Source organism: Batrachochytrium dendrobatidis (genome assembly GCF_000203795.2).
Source record: "Batrachochytrium dendrobatidis JAM81 unplaced genomic scaffold BATDEscaffold_11, whole genome shotgun sequence".
In the NCBI taxonomy this organism is placed as follows: Eukaryota; Fungi; Chytridiomycota; class Chytridiomycetes; order Rhizophydiales; genus Batrachochytrium; species Batrachochytrium dendrobatidis.
The window spans coordinates 83,468-97,098 of NW_006281109.1; the positions used below are offsets into that span (position 1 = coordinate 83,468).

The window sequence follows — 13,631 nt, forward strand, 5'->3', positions numbered from 1 at the left end:
AATAAACTTGGGTGTATTCTCAGATGATAAAGCAGGCACCAATGGCGTGGTGGAAACGGAAATAGAGCGTTGTGGGATGGAATTTAAATTTGTAGTTTGGGTAATCTCGGCAACTATCTGCTCTTTCTCGGCTTGTGCTTGAGGTGTTTGTTCTGGGGATACAGATGCATTATCAACATGATTTTCAGGGTTAGGATTCCCACTTGTTGATGCATTAGGATTTCCACTTGTTGATGCATTAGGATTTCCACTTGTTGATGCATTTGACTGTGATAATTTACTCAATGCTGCCGCATTATGATCCGGTGCTGCCACCAGCGCAGAAACCTCGAGTCTTCCTATCTGCAGTTCCTTGTTATATGGCAAAAAATGCTCATCAATGTAATCCAGTGCTTTTTCTATTGCAACTACCTCTGGATCAACCGACTTTTTCTTTTTAGATGTTGCTTTAGCAGACTCTGCTCCCTTCTTCTTGCGTGGCTTGTACTGTAGTGTCTTCATATCATTCATAATAACCTCTTCGATTTCGTGGGTTGCTTCAAAGTTGGCATTATTTGGATCGGGAACAAAGCTTGGGGATGCCTTTTTTTGCTTCACAAGCTCCCAATCCAAGTCCTTGAACCAAGAGTGTTTCATTATTTGATCTTGGAACCCGTTAGGTCCTGAGCCCAATCGTTGTGTTACATCCTTGACAAGAAGAGATTGTAGAAAATCATTTCGGTCTTTAGATTCGTGCCATTCTGGAAGTGGCTTGCTTTTTTTGCTACGTTTCTTGGCTGCCTGTATACGTAGAACGTGTTCAGGAGGTCCAGGGATAAATTTGGGTTCTACACGAGTAATGGCTTCTACTAAAGAAGTGTCTTCTGTTTCTCTAAACGGTCTCTACACAATAGATCAAAGCAAACAAGATGGACATTTTGTAAATTGACTAGAATGTGCTTCAAGACATGTTTTTCAAAAGGTTTAAAAACTTACAACACCATACGTGCACTCATAGAGGACTACTCCAAGTGCCCACCAGTCAACACATGTATCGTAGGGCGTTTTGGTAAACATTTCTGGTGCTACAAGAACAAAAATGTCATTTGGTTTAGCTAAAAGCTTATTTCATCCAATAGACATCAGCAATTGCAAAATATACCCATATATGCCATGGATCCAGATTGTGAAGTAGGAAGCTTATCCTTGATTTTGAATGCGATATTGAAATCAGTAACATATATATGACCTTTTTCGTCCAAAAGCAAATTATCTGGTTTCAAATCACTAAATCCAAACCCACATCGAATCAAAAGCACCAGTAAGTGTTGACTGTTGATAAAGTACAAGCAGAAACATTGATTATACTAGAATATAAATTGTATATCTAAACTACTTTACCGATGCATAATCCGCAGATTATGAAGATACTCGAGTGCCAATCCAACTTCTGCAGCATAAATTCTTAGTGTGTCCTCTGGAAATGTACCAAGCCGCAACAAATGGTATCGCAAATCGCCTCCAAGAGCAACATCAATCACCATGAACATGTTTTCATCATCCTGAAAGGCAAATCGCAGATTGACAATAAATGGATGCTCAAGATTTTCAAGAAGCATACGTTCATCAAACATGTGATAGACTTGCTTTTTTTCAATACATTGCAGCTTATTGATGTATTTGAGTGCGTATTTTTGTTTGGTAGTTCTTAGTTCGACCAACTTGACCTGGTTATCGAGTTTAGCAAAATGAAATTTGAGCAAGCAATATAATCCCAATGTCAGCAGTACTGGTAATCATTGGGAAATGAAAATTACCTTTCCAAATGCACCTTTTCCAATTACTTGGCGCAGTTTAAAATCTCTCAAGTCAACTATAATTTTATGTCCAGATTTATTTAGTACGATTTGTACACACCATAGTGACAAGATTGGAATTTGTTTTTATCAAGCATATGACCAAACCAACAACATATTTTAAATCAACAGCAGTTGGGATACAAACGACGAGAATAAAAGTTTAAAAAGACGAGCAAAAATAAATTCGGATACTTTTCAATTGCCATCAAAAAATCAATTGTATGAATATTTTAATATTCTTACCTTCGCCGACTGGCCGAGGGTCCTCTTTTGTGCTCTTATTTCCCATTTGAAATGCTGTTCAAAGTAGAGAAAAGGCCACAGTAAGAATTTTTCAGCTCAAGATATCAAGAGTTTGAAGTCAACTGCCACTCGCAAGCGTTTTAAAAACCCCTGCAATGCTATGGTGCAAATGCCTAGTATACGCTCAAACCTGGCGAGAAAATTTAAAAGACAATACAAAAGTGTTGAAGACGGCTTGATAGTCCAGCAAAAATATTAGCTGTTTGGCTTTATGTTAGTGGAGATGGCTGGAAGAATTAGACTACGAACCAAATAGCAAAATGTTGCAAGATAAAACTTTGTTACAGAGGCAAATAAGATGGCCCAGCAAAAGTCACGTCTATATATGATGTAATCTGCAATAGTTTGAAAGAGTGGATGAAAGGTTGAGGACCGAGATGTAAGGGAAATCCAACTCGCGGCTATCAGACATTCCAAACTGTATGACACGTCGCCAATAGCCTAATAAACCCAACAAAATGCCTGAGGGTGTTTTGTGGTAGTGGAGTGGTTGGCCTGTCAAGTCTGATGAAAGGGTGGATGTATATCCACACCCGTTCCAGTCAGGACTATCAGAGTGGACTAGATGCAATTCTTCAAGCTCATCTTCAAGTAAATGGTATCTCAGCTATTAAACTTTATAAATTTCTTGTCCATTATTACTACTTTCACTGGCCCCTCTTCAAACTGACATTCCAATTAATTGATAATCTCGACTCTTAATTTTTGCGTCAGATAAAAACTACTACCTAAAATTGCCTATATCAAGCTCTATATCGTTTAGAATTGAAAGAAAATGTCAAAATTCAATACTCAGCTGGATCGATTTCAAAAAACAGCAGCACTATCTAGAGCACCTGTTCCATCAGATCCTTCCCCAAAGAATATTTCCAGTGATGCAATACCTCGAGTTCTTCCACCAATATCCAAACATTCGGTTCACTCTCACGGTCCAATTACTGCTTCATTGATTCCCGCTCCTCAATCCACTTTCAATCAAACACAGGGCTATGCATCGACTTTACCTCAGCCGGCATTAAGATCGTATAGCTTGGCTCCCCAGCCACCATCAAATGATGCTCCCACTACTCGCGCTCGCACTCGAATGTCATCTGCTATAACTGGGCCAATAGCTTCTTTTCGAAGTGGTATGATTCACAGCCCTTCAAATCAATCTGGAAAAGCAATCCATCAACGATCAATATCTGCTCCCAGCCGTCATCAAGCTTCTGTTCCTCATCATCTAGAGCCAATTCATCATACCGTGTTTAATCCAATCAAGGACAAAAGCATATCATTTAATGAATCATCAAATATATCGCAACCATATCTTTCAACCTCGGATTCCAATTCTCCAGTCAACTCGCAATTGCAATTGCCGGCCCAATCTACATCACAAAATGTCTCGAATGGTTTGATTACAACTTCCACGGCATTGGAATCTGCTCATCACCATTTGACAAAGTCAGCACATCCTACATCTACAACCAACTCGCCCTATTCATCGCATGTATCGGTCATAAAACCATCTGGATCCATGTCATCGATTCGAGTCATGTCGCGAATGCAGTCAATATCTTCAGCGGGAAGTGGAACCAATACTCCACACCACTCTCGAATGTTTTCAACAGGCGCTGGAACTGACAGAAGCAATGCCTTTCTTACCACAAAAAAGGATGTCGAGTTTCTTTCCAAACTCATCCAAGACCAAGGATCAATAGATGTTACTCAGCGAGATAAAGAAGCATGGACACGCAAAGTACTCAAGATGGAAATCAAGTCGGCTGAAAAAGAAATGAGGCATCATGAAAAGACTATTAAAAAAGGCGATAAATTGGAGTTGGCTTTGGACACGCCGAGTGATGGATGGAACATTGGTAGCGGTAGTATAGGCATTGGCTCACCTAATGGATCTACCGTATCAGCTACATCCATTATATCCACAAGTGTTCATACACTAGGCACAGCTTCAAGCTCAACATTACCAACAGCACCAGCAAAAGTCGGTAAGATGGGGAGTATATCTCGACTTTTTTCTTTATCGTAACCTGCCAACTGCATGCATAGTAACTCTCAGCATTAACCCACATCAGCCTCTTTGCCTGAAGATACCCCTTATTTACAGTTGTATTCACGTAAAGTGGATCACTAAATAAGAGTGCCAAAATGCATAATAAACAGCCAATCTCATGACATGATTGGTGCCATCAAATTTACTGGACATCATTATGTCCTCTAAACTTTAACAAAGTTGACTGGTCTCTGTGCTCATTTTTGTATAGAAAACTAAATGAATGCTCCCATTCCGATTTCAATAAATCCTACATCCTTCATACCTCTTCAATCTCCAACCTTTTTACAAAACGAGTATTACAAGTCAACGTTAGATGATTGACATGGAAACAACAATTTTGCTTTTAATACGTGCAATATGTGTCTTTGAACTAGAACGCAAACGTATGTGAGATTAGAATACAGCAGATATGAGCTTGACAATATCAAAACAGTGAGCCCAACATCTAAAAAGATTTCATTTTAGTTCAAAAGTATAATATGGCTGTATTATATGATAAATATTGTGTTTGGAAACTGATCAAGAGAGTGTAATTCCAAACAAGTATTTTATTTTACGTGAATACAACTGTAAATTCTGATTTTTACCGCTGTAGAGTGACCAATTTTCAAAGCACACCTTGTCCGTCAACTCATCTTTTGAATCTTTAGTGGTTTTAAAAATCAACCCAATTTTGACAATGGATTGAAATGCTTTCAACCCAATCTTTGAATCAATGGTTTAAACTTTTGAATAGATGTCATATATCTTGTTGAAACCCTGTAAATAAATATCGATTTTCAAATAGTACTTTCCATGGGTATCATTTATTTTTATGTTATTAAACTGATGGGCACTCCATCAAATTGAACGCTGTATATTAAATAGGCATTTATAAAACATGTTACAGCTCTAATGCACCAACTTCGATAGAGCCTAATGTCATGATTGTTACGCCTGTAATTTTAGTGAAACATAAAACTGCGCCAACTTGCTAACTAGACACAAACAACAATAAAAGATTGAACAAGTAGCATAGATATCAAATCAAATACATGAATGAGATAAATAAAAAGTAGAAAAACTACGATTTTCGAATCAGGCGATCCAAAATGATTTGAATTGGAACCTGCAAAGGTCGAGGGTCATTATTGCAAGTATCTTCAATAGGTTCAGTATCACTGTCAAGCAAACAGCCACGAGACTGAGCAAGTCCTATGAATCTTTGAATCAACTGTGCAGTTCGAATAAGAATCTTGTGAAGCCGCATTTGCAATGACAAATCATTCACATACTACAGTATTCAAAGTATGGTTTAATCAGAAAAATAACAAGAATAAATTCTATTCAAAACAAGATTAGCTAACCTTGATAACCTCATCAAATGTCATTAAATGTCTGACAATAACATCTCGATGTTCATCCAAAATCGCCATTGCTATGAAAAAATGCATGTCGTTGTATGTAAATCGATTTGATGCTGCCACTTCCCACAAAACAAGTACATCTTCAAACTTGAATTCACGCTTGAAAAAAACTAAAAACCATCGAAAGCAGCAAAAAAGATTCAAAGCGTCGATGCTTTTGAAATGTGCATGAAGACCTGGATCAATCACTCTGATCAACTTTTCCATGGTATCGAGGTTGGAACGCATACCCGTTCCATCAACTCGAAAATTGTTTTTCTATTTCGTATATAAAGGTATTGTTTATGCATCAATTTTCCGCTAAACTAATCTGTAGATACAGCAACATTGATTTTCAAATGATTTAAAATAGTTTCCTATTCAAGCGTAATGCAATCATACCTTGCTTTCCATCAGGGACACAAAACACCAAAATGCATCTGCTTCTTCTCCTTGCATGACAACAAGAAATGGTGATGCCAAATCTGCCATTCCCTGGACAAATCCAAGACCGTCATTTTCAGGCACAGTGGTGTATGTGATTAATAGATTTGTCAGTTTTTTCAAGTTTCCTGAAATGGTGGGATTACAAGCAGTGGGACTGGCAGTATAGTCTGAACCAAAACGTGCATTCTCGTAGCTGTGACCAGTATCACCGACATTGCTTGTTTCTATAGATTCGTAAAACGAAAGCTGACGATCGGTTCTAACAACATCTTTTTCTAAAATACACATTACAGTATCAAGTCAAACATTAAAAACTCCAAAGCATACTAGCTTTAAGCCGATTTCTTTGATACAACATTTAATAAGCACTGAAATAGTCGTACCGATCTTGATGATATTTTCCAAAAACTCATTTTTGGTTATTTTTTCAGCAGCACTAAGCGATTCATCTGGTCGTTTAAGTAAATCCTTCCATGCATGTTTTAAATTGTCATATTGACTCCGTTTTGCTTTCAGGACTGACTCGCGCTGCTCAAGAGTGAAATCCCAGGAAAAAAGACCATATAAAAACTTCCATGCTTCACATCTAACCGACTCATCCAGTCCCTGTGATTCCATATAAACAAGGTCAATTCAATCCAAGCCAATAAAATGCATAAATCATTAGTAAACCAACTTACGCCGCGAAAAATGGCATCGCGGACAATCAATGGAGATACTCTGTGTTGGGTAGTATTTTTTAAAAGGCTTGGTGTAGCTGAACTAAAAGTCGCTCCGTTACTTGGACTGTTAAACCATTCGTTCCAGACTTGAGAGGATACAGGCGCATTCCGAACAGTTATTTTTGGTGGTGGAGCAAAATCGGTCTAATGCATGCACAAGGCAGAACAAAGTTGGTTCAATACAAGATCCAAATCGGGATAAAACCACATACATAGCTCACACTCAGTATCTCAAATGTTCCAATGTTTGTGTCAGCCTCGTGAGTCTCATCCCAAACCACATCCCTCAAGCCAGAAGAATAGCCTAGAGGTGTCATGGATCCTCGACGACTAAGCCCTTCAGATGAGACAGACACACATTCGCCGCTTCGGACATCCGAATGAGTCAAAAGGTCAAAGTCATCCAGTAGAGAGAATGAGTCGTTTGGAAGAGCCGATGCTTGCTCTGTCCTAGATGTATGCAGCTGATGTGCCCAGTGGGCTAGCTCGATTCGACTGGGCTCAAACGAATATGTCAAATGAGACTGTCCTTTCTGCTGTCCTTCTGTCCTGTGTCGAGATGATGGACTATGACTGGAAGATCCTTCTTGAGTCAGCATTGAAGCGGTTTCTCTATATATTCGAGTGACATGAGCAAAGCCTTCCAATAGCGACCATTTGGCCTCGTTGAATACACTAAAGAAAGCGATTAGTAATTAGCACTGGTTGATACCCTACAGAAACAAGTACATACTCGATTGGGTCGAATGGTTGTTTGGACATATTTAACTACTAGTATAGAGCAAGTATTGTCTACACAGATGTATGATGGCCAACAAGCGTACTACAGCCGTATTCACGTAAAATGAAACTCTTGTATTCTGCAGTCACTTCCCTTTGCTTTGGAATAAGCAGTAGTTGGATATTTGTTATGCTTATTAGAAATTGATTAGTTGGAGATATTCTCGGTTTTTATCATATTCATGCATTGCGATCTAGACATCGAGTTTGATGTTGTCAATACAATTCACATGTGTTATATTCTAAATCTCGGATACGTTGCGCTTTATTCAAGAACACCAAGATTGCACGTTTTAGGAATGCATCTATACATACCAATCACCAAGAGACCAGTCAACTAAAGAGTTTAAAGACAATATTATTCAATAAACTGACGCCTGCCATTTCACGAGACTGAGTCTTTTTAGTGCTTTATTTTACGCGAATATGTCAGATAACTGAATTGAATAAATATTTGGGTTTTCTTTGCTGATTGACTCGTAGCCGGATCGATTACAACTGATTATCCTTAATCTACTCAACCGTTGGCAGTATTCATACACTATTATTTGTTCTTGCTTTATTTCTATGAATTTTTTCACATTGAATCCACCAAATTACAAGTGTATATCAGAATATCACTTGGTAAATCTGTCAATTATAGCGCATCCACTGCAGATGATCTGACTGGTGTGTTAGGACTGACCATTAATGGTAGTACCGAGTTATTGCTGGTCACTGCATTGGAATATTTCATTCCAGGGTTTGACGATACGCCTGAATTCGACACAACTGCCCTACTGCCCTTTGAATTGACTGGCGACGTTACTTTTTTACGAAACTGATCGACGATCCTTTCAAACAGAAACGTTTCTAAAAACTAATACAGCGGTGTTTAAAAACCAAACATCAATGCATATACATTGTGGCTAGTCTACAACTATAAACAAAATGAATTACCATGTGAATTCCAAAAATACCAAAACATATCTGCATCAAACTGTAATGGGGAATATAATTATCCAATGATCCAACCACTCCAGAAATGATAAATATAGCCAATGAGCTCAGATCAAGTGCTAACACGAAATAGATCAGTATTTTTGTGCCCTGAACTTTAATAACTCTGGGATCAGCACTGCCATTTGAAACCGTTATTGTTCTAATATGCTGCTTTACTTTTTTAAGAATCAAAAGGTTTTGAGTGACTCCAATAATGCAAATAAACACGGCGTAAACAACAGGTCCTAATCCAGTCCACTATGTTATGATTATAGAGATATGTTCAAATTAGCAACACATGATAGTGTTTAAATTGACTTTACAACAGACATTTGTTTTCAAAATATATGACTGTTAACCAACGCATCAAATTGAATGTTTGAATGGTCATGCATTCATAAAAACATACTGTATATCTAAACTCGAAAATCAAATCATTTAACATAGACTCACCAGAGACAGTATAGAACCCATACTGTATTGCCACGCAATACCCTCTAAATAAGCCCCCAGACCTGTAATAAGATGCAAAATAATTGATGCCAGTCGCAGCCATTTGATATTCTCGGCATGGAACAGAGAAATATGCAGCAATCCTCCATTAAAACATGAAAAGATTTCGAGTTGGAGCATATTCAACGAAATCATACAAAGCTCAAACATAATGTTTCTCCAGGTATATAGCTCCGTATATGAAAGAAGATAGACAAAACAGACTTCAGACACTTGCATAAGTAGCCCAATAGCATTGATCAAAACTAAAAATATGATGGCGCGTGTGAAGCGCTTCCTTAAGCCTTGAAATCCAAAGAAGCATACGCCATACAGGCACATAAAAAAACCGACCACGCTAAAAGCAAGGCCAATAATTACCAACGGGGATTTAGTGAGCAGCAATGGATCAATATATATGACCATGCTCATGATTTGACTTTTTTATGTGTAAGAATCTGGTAGTGTTATTTTTATCGACCAACCCAATTATGAAGCAATGAAAATACGTAAATCAGTCGACTGCTTATCCATAAATAGTTTAGTGTAATCAAATCATTTGAAAGTAGATAAATGTATCCAAAAAACGCGCTCAAATGTTAAATTGTGTTGTACTCGCATAAAATGAGGCACTAAATAAAGGTGTCGAAAATAAATAATAAACAGCCAATCTTATAGAGTGATTGGTGCCAGTTTCCACTAAATTCACTAGAAAACATTGTCTTTTAGAGCCAATGCTTACATCACAGTTTCAGTAGACTCTACATCCTTGACACTTGTTTAATCTCCTTTAATGCAAATCAAACACTGTGCGATTGGCAGCAAACTACTGTTGCATTATTCAAACATGAAATCTTGTTTTTTAAGCTAGAACATGAATGTATGCAAGATTCAGAATACAACAAAGTTTCCTGTGTCATACTCGTTCCAGATATTCCTTGGTTGTGTGTAAAGACAACATCCTCAATGACAAGCACATTATCTGGTTGTAGTTTGTATAGTGGGCGTTCCTTGTTCGTTCAACTTTCCCAGCTTCTTTAAAGTTTGTATATTCTCATTCATTTTCACCTTGTCGCGATGTTCAAGACCTGCTACCCTTTCAATCATTCTGTAAGACTTGATTCCTTCCAATTGTCGTCCTTTATCTGTCCTGTCTACAAGGTCCATTAAAGTATCCTTTAAAAGTAATTTTGGATACAATCAAAAATGTCAAGTTGATAAGAATGTTGTAACCATTCTAAGCGATTCGATGTTTGTAAATTCCTGGCTTGTCAAAATACTCTTTTCTCGACAGATTGGAACTTGTAAAGGTTCGCACAATTGAACCACTCTACTTGAATGTATAATTGAAATTTAGACAACTATTCATTTTGCACAACAAAAATACAAAAAACAGATCAAGCAAAATTTTCAAATAAGCTATCCAAAACTTGAATTCAAAAATAGCATCAATCTTTAGTCTTGGTCGCAGCTCTTTCCAATATAGATGCAGCAAATATCCATGCGAGTGCATCCAGAGGTGGGTTTGGGACCACGGGAGGTAGCTCTAGTGGATCGGCTAGCTCTGGTAGTTTGAGTAGTCGATGGGCTGCCAGTGGTAGTAGCTGGGCTATCAGTGGTTGATGGGCTATCAGCAGTGGTTGATGGACCGTCAACGGTGGTAGCTGGGCTGTCAGTGGTTGATGGGCTATCAGCAGTGGTTGATGGACCGTCAACGGTGGTAGCTGGGCTGTCAGTGGTTGATGGGCTATCAGCAGTGGTTGATGGACCGTCAACGGTGGTAGCTGGGCTGTCAGTGGTTGATGGACTATCGGCAGTGGTTGATGGACCGTCAACGGTGGTAGCTGGGCTGTCAGTGGTTGATGGACTATCGGCAGTGGTTGATGGACCGTCAACGGTGGTAGCTGGGCTGTCAGTGGTTGATGGACTATCGGCAGTGGTTGATGGACCGTCAACGGTGGTAGCTGGGCTGTCAGTGGTCGCTGCCAAGGCTAGCGGGTATGATGGGATATCATCAGTGGTTGATGGACCGTCAACGGTGGTAGCTGGGCTGTCAGTGGTCGATGGGCCGTCAACGGTAGTAGCAGGTACGTTGGAAGGTTTGGGAGATGAAGATCCGGCAGCACTGAATACAGTGCCATCTACACTAGTAAGCTTAGGATAGCCATCAGTAGCGCGATCGCAACCACAACCTTGCGAGAAACCAACACGGCCAGCAGAACGATCGAGGACAATGTTAAGATGTGTGTGCATTGGGACACCGAAAAGCATACCAGTGACATTATCAAGGCCGTACATGAGGAAATTGATTTCACCCTTCTCATCAGCCTGCATGTATTGATGAGGACCAAGCTCGACACGGATAGTAGATTTAGCTGCAGAGCTGGGGGATCCAGATGATTTCTTGTCAGCAAGAATATCAAAAGAAATGGTGGGAAGAGCTGCCCAGTCAATGTTGAGCTTTTCCGGAATAGTGTAGTTGAGATTAAAGAAACTTTTAATTTCAGCGGGAGTAAGACTCTTGGGAAGACCACCACTGCTTTCAACAGCCTTTTGGAGAACATCGACAACAGCTGGGTTTCCAAGAATCAAACTGGTGCAAGAATCAATAACAGAGATACCAGAGTTAGAAAAGCCTGATTGCCAATTCTTTGGTAACTTTACAGGCTTGGATCCAATGTTTACACCACGGACATCGACAGTGTAAAAGCTGTCAGTACCAGATGTAGCCCAAACAGTGGTAGAAGGAGACGAGTTGCAGTCAGTAGCAGGCTCACTGTTTCCAAAATCAATATAAGACTCTTTTGCAAACGAGTAGGGGCATCCGTGGAATGCGATCTGATCTTGCTTGACTGCTCCAGTCTTAACCCAGGCATCCATGACAGTGCCATACTTGGATTTGTACTGGGCAATGCCAGGATAACCAACGCCCATTAAACCCTGAGAGTCATTTCCAGAAATGAAGATATTGTCGACGGTTTGTTCAAACATGGCAACAATGGGTGCAGCATCAGAAGTGAGAGAGGTGCCTGGCAGAGAAACAGTGGTATCCGCTCCAAAACCTGTAAAGCCAGAGCCGTCCATATAACCACCACTCACAATAGGAGCTTTGGGTGGACGATCGATATCAATAGCTGGTCCCTTGTAGTTATTGAGACCTTTGAATGGAACAACAGTATCACTAGATCCAGAATCCACAAGAAGGTTCAACTGCACAACATAGGTTAGTACAATATACGTGATAGCCCAAATACGCGTCCTGACAATCCAAACAGATGCATTATGAAAGTCAACTTACGAGAGTACCATGCACATCCATGCCAATGGTAAAGCATCCGTTAAAGCCTCCGTTAAGCCTTCCCTTTGTTGGAGAGCCGGAAAAGCTGTTGGATACTTCGACTGTTCTATCGCCAAAACCCTTGAGTTTTGGCATAGTTGCTGGAGTTCTAGCAGCAGAGACGGGATCATAGGCCGAAGCCAAGAGCATTGTAAGAAGGGCTGTAGTAATTTGAATAGACATCTTGGACTGTATAAGTTGATTTAGAAACTAGGAAATAGTGCACTCTTTTATATTCATAAAACTAATGTATATTTGATCACATTCCATGTTGGCTATGCTTTTAATGATTTGCATCACACATGGTTGCATTGTGTAATTAGTACTGCATTCAACTGATATTTCGCAAGCCAGACTCGTTAATCATTGGCTGGGTAAAATGCAGGCCTTGGCTTAATCAAATACCACATGTTTGATGCATTATTGCTTTGCCATTTGGTCTATCAATTAGCTCGAGTATCTCAGAATAAATATGATTAAGGGTAGCAACATGTGATTAAGTGGGAGCATGTTTATTTGATGATGCTTTTCACATGGTAGTATTCATGCATATGATAAAAATCACAAGTCGATACTTAGGACTCGAGTAGTTTTGACATACTACTAGCAGAGATGGATCTGGTCCTTTCAACGGACTTGCATGGGAAACACAGAATACCTACCCTGATTCTTTAAAGCAGAAACGATTCAAATCAAGTAGACACTCGTGTTTGTAATACAGTAGCAGCCACTTGCATAGCCCAACAAGAACTCGGTCAATCGTTGGTTCTAGTCAATACGTTTAACCTTGAAAAGGCTGTCAAAAATAGACTACATCATCAACCGGTTTTTAACCGGGCTTGCACTCGGTCAATTCAGCTACCGACTAAATTTGCAGTTGTGTAGTTTTGCATTAATGGGCATCAATTTGCTTAATTGGCAATTTTACAGCCGTATTCACGTAAAATAAAACACTTGTCCTGCATTAGTTGCCTCACTTTGCTTTGAAATAAGCAATCACTAGATATTCGTTGTGCCTATCTAGTGGAAATTGATCACTTGAATGGATCCTTTCAGTTATTTTTCAATAGACAACGACCATAACATGATGCTTACAAAGCCAAACTAATTTTAAACTGAAATTGTCCTCTTTTGACATAGCCATGCATTGTAGTCACCAGACTCATGTATTCCAATCCAGATATTGAACTCGATTGTTTTCAAACTCTGTACACACTCATATTGTAAAATCTCATATACGCTTGCACTCTAATCCAAGAAAACAAAGATTGTGTATCTTGGAAATGCAGCCAC

At 39.2% G+C, this 13,631-nt stretch overlaps 5 protein-coding genes across 5 annotated transcripts; 1 reads left to right on the forward strand and 4 right to left on the reverse strand.

The window, feature by feature from the left end:
- Positions 1-507: 507 nt before the first annotated feature.
- On the reverse strand, positions 508-2,536 carry BATDEDRAFT_20402 (uncharacterized protein; the record flags this gene model as incomplete). Its single annotated transcript, XM_006680960.1, has 9 exons — positions 2,391-2,536; positions 2,272-2,315; positions 2,082-2,135; positions 1,797-1,852; positions 1,381-1,706; positions 1,142-1,266; positions 976-1,064; positions 789-882; positions 508-722 (listed from the first exon to the last, which is right to left on the reverse strand). Coding segments are annotated over exons 3-9 (951 nt in total), but the record flags the coding sequence as incomplete, so codon positions are not given.
- A 380-nt stretch (positions 2,537-2,916) lies between these two features.
- On the forward strand, positions 2,917-4,167 carry BATDEDRAFT_90985 (uncharacterized protein; the record flags this gene model as incomplete). Its single annotated transcript, XM_006681125.1, has 1 exon — positions 2,917-4,167. The coding sequence occupies one exon, from the start codon at positions 2,917-2,919 to the stop codon at positions 4,165-4,167; it is 1,251 nt and encodes a 416-aa protein (XP_006681188.1).
- An 807-nt stretch (positions 4,168-4,974) lies between these two features.
- BATDEDRAFT_17435 (uncharacterized protein) lies at positions 4,975-7,572 on the reverse strand. The gene is made up of 8 exons (XM_006680949.1): positions 7,482-7,572; positions 6,970-7,423; positions 6,707-6,892; positions 6,410-6,632; positions 6,236-6,301; positions 5,982-6,151; positions 5,541-5,858; positions 4,975-5,467 (listed from the first exon to the last, which is right to left on the reverse strand). The coding sequence occupies exons 1-8, from the start codon at positions 7,508-7,510 to the stop codon at positions 5,258-5,260; spliced, it is 1,656 nt and encodes a 551-aa protein (XP_006681012.1). The 5' UTR covers positions 7,511-7,572; the 3' UTR covers positions 4,975-5,257.
- Positions 7,573-8,165: 593 nt separating this feature from the next.
- Positions 8,166-9,433, reverse strand: BATDEDRAFT_26771 (uncharacterized protein; the record flags this gene model as incomplete). The annotated part of the gene is made up of 3 exons (XM_006680986.1): positions 8,166-8,387; positions 8,468-8,767; positions 8,963-9,433. 3 exons carry the CDS (start codon positions 9,431-9,433, stop codon positions 8,166-8,168), a joined length of 993 nt encoding a protein of 330 aa, XP_006681049.1.
- A 1,023-nt stretch (positions 9,434-10,456) lies between these two features.
- Positions 10,457-12,521, reverse strand: BATDEDRAFT_35728 (uncharacterized protein; the record flags this gene model as incomplete). The annotated part of the gene is made up of 2 exons (XM_006681074.1): positions 10,457-12,211; positions 12,300-12,521. The coding sequence occupies 2 exons, from the start codon at positions 12,519-12,521 to the stop codon at positions 10,457-10,459; spliced, it is 1,977 nt and encodes a 658-aa protein (XP_006681137.1).
- Positions 12,522-13,631: the final 1,110 nt, after the last annotated feature.

Bases quoted from the DNA above. Each gene is read 5' to 3' on its own strand.
- BATDEDRAFT_17435 (XM_006680949.1), bottom strand. From the start codon at position 7,510: ATGTCCAAACAACCATTCGACCCAATCGA. The intron at 6,302-6,409 runs GTACGACTATTT...TGTGTATTTTAG, and splicing joins GGAAAATATCATCAAGATCG to AAAAAGATGTTGTTAGAACC. The intron at 5,468-5,540 runs GTTAGCTAATCT...TGAATACTGTAG, and splicing joins CATTTGATGAGGTTATCAAG to TATGTGAATGATTTGTCATT.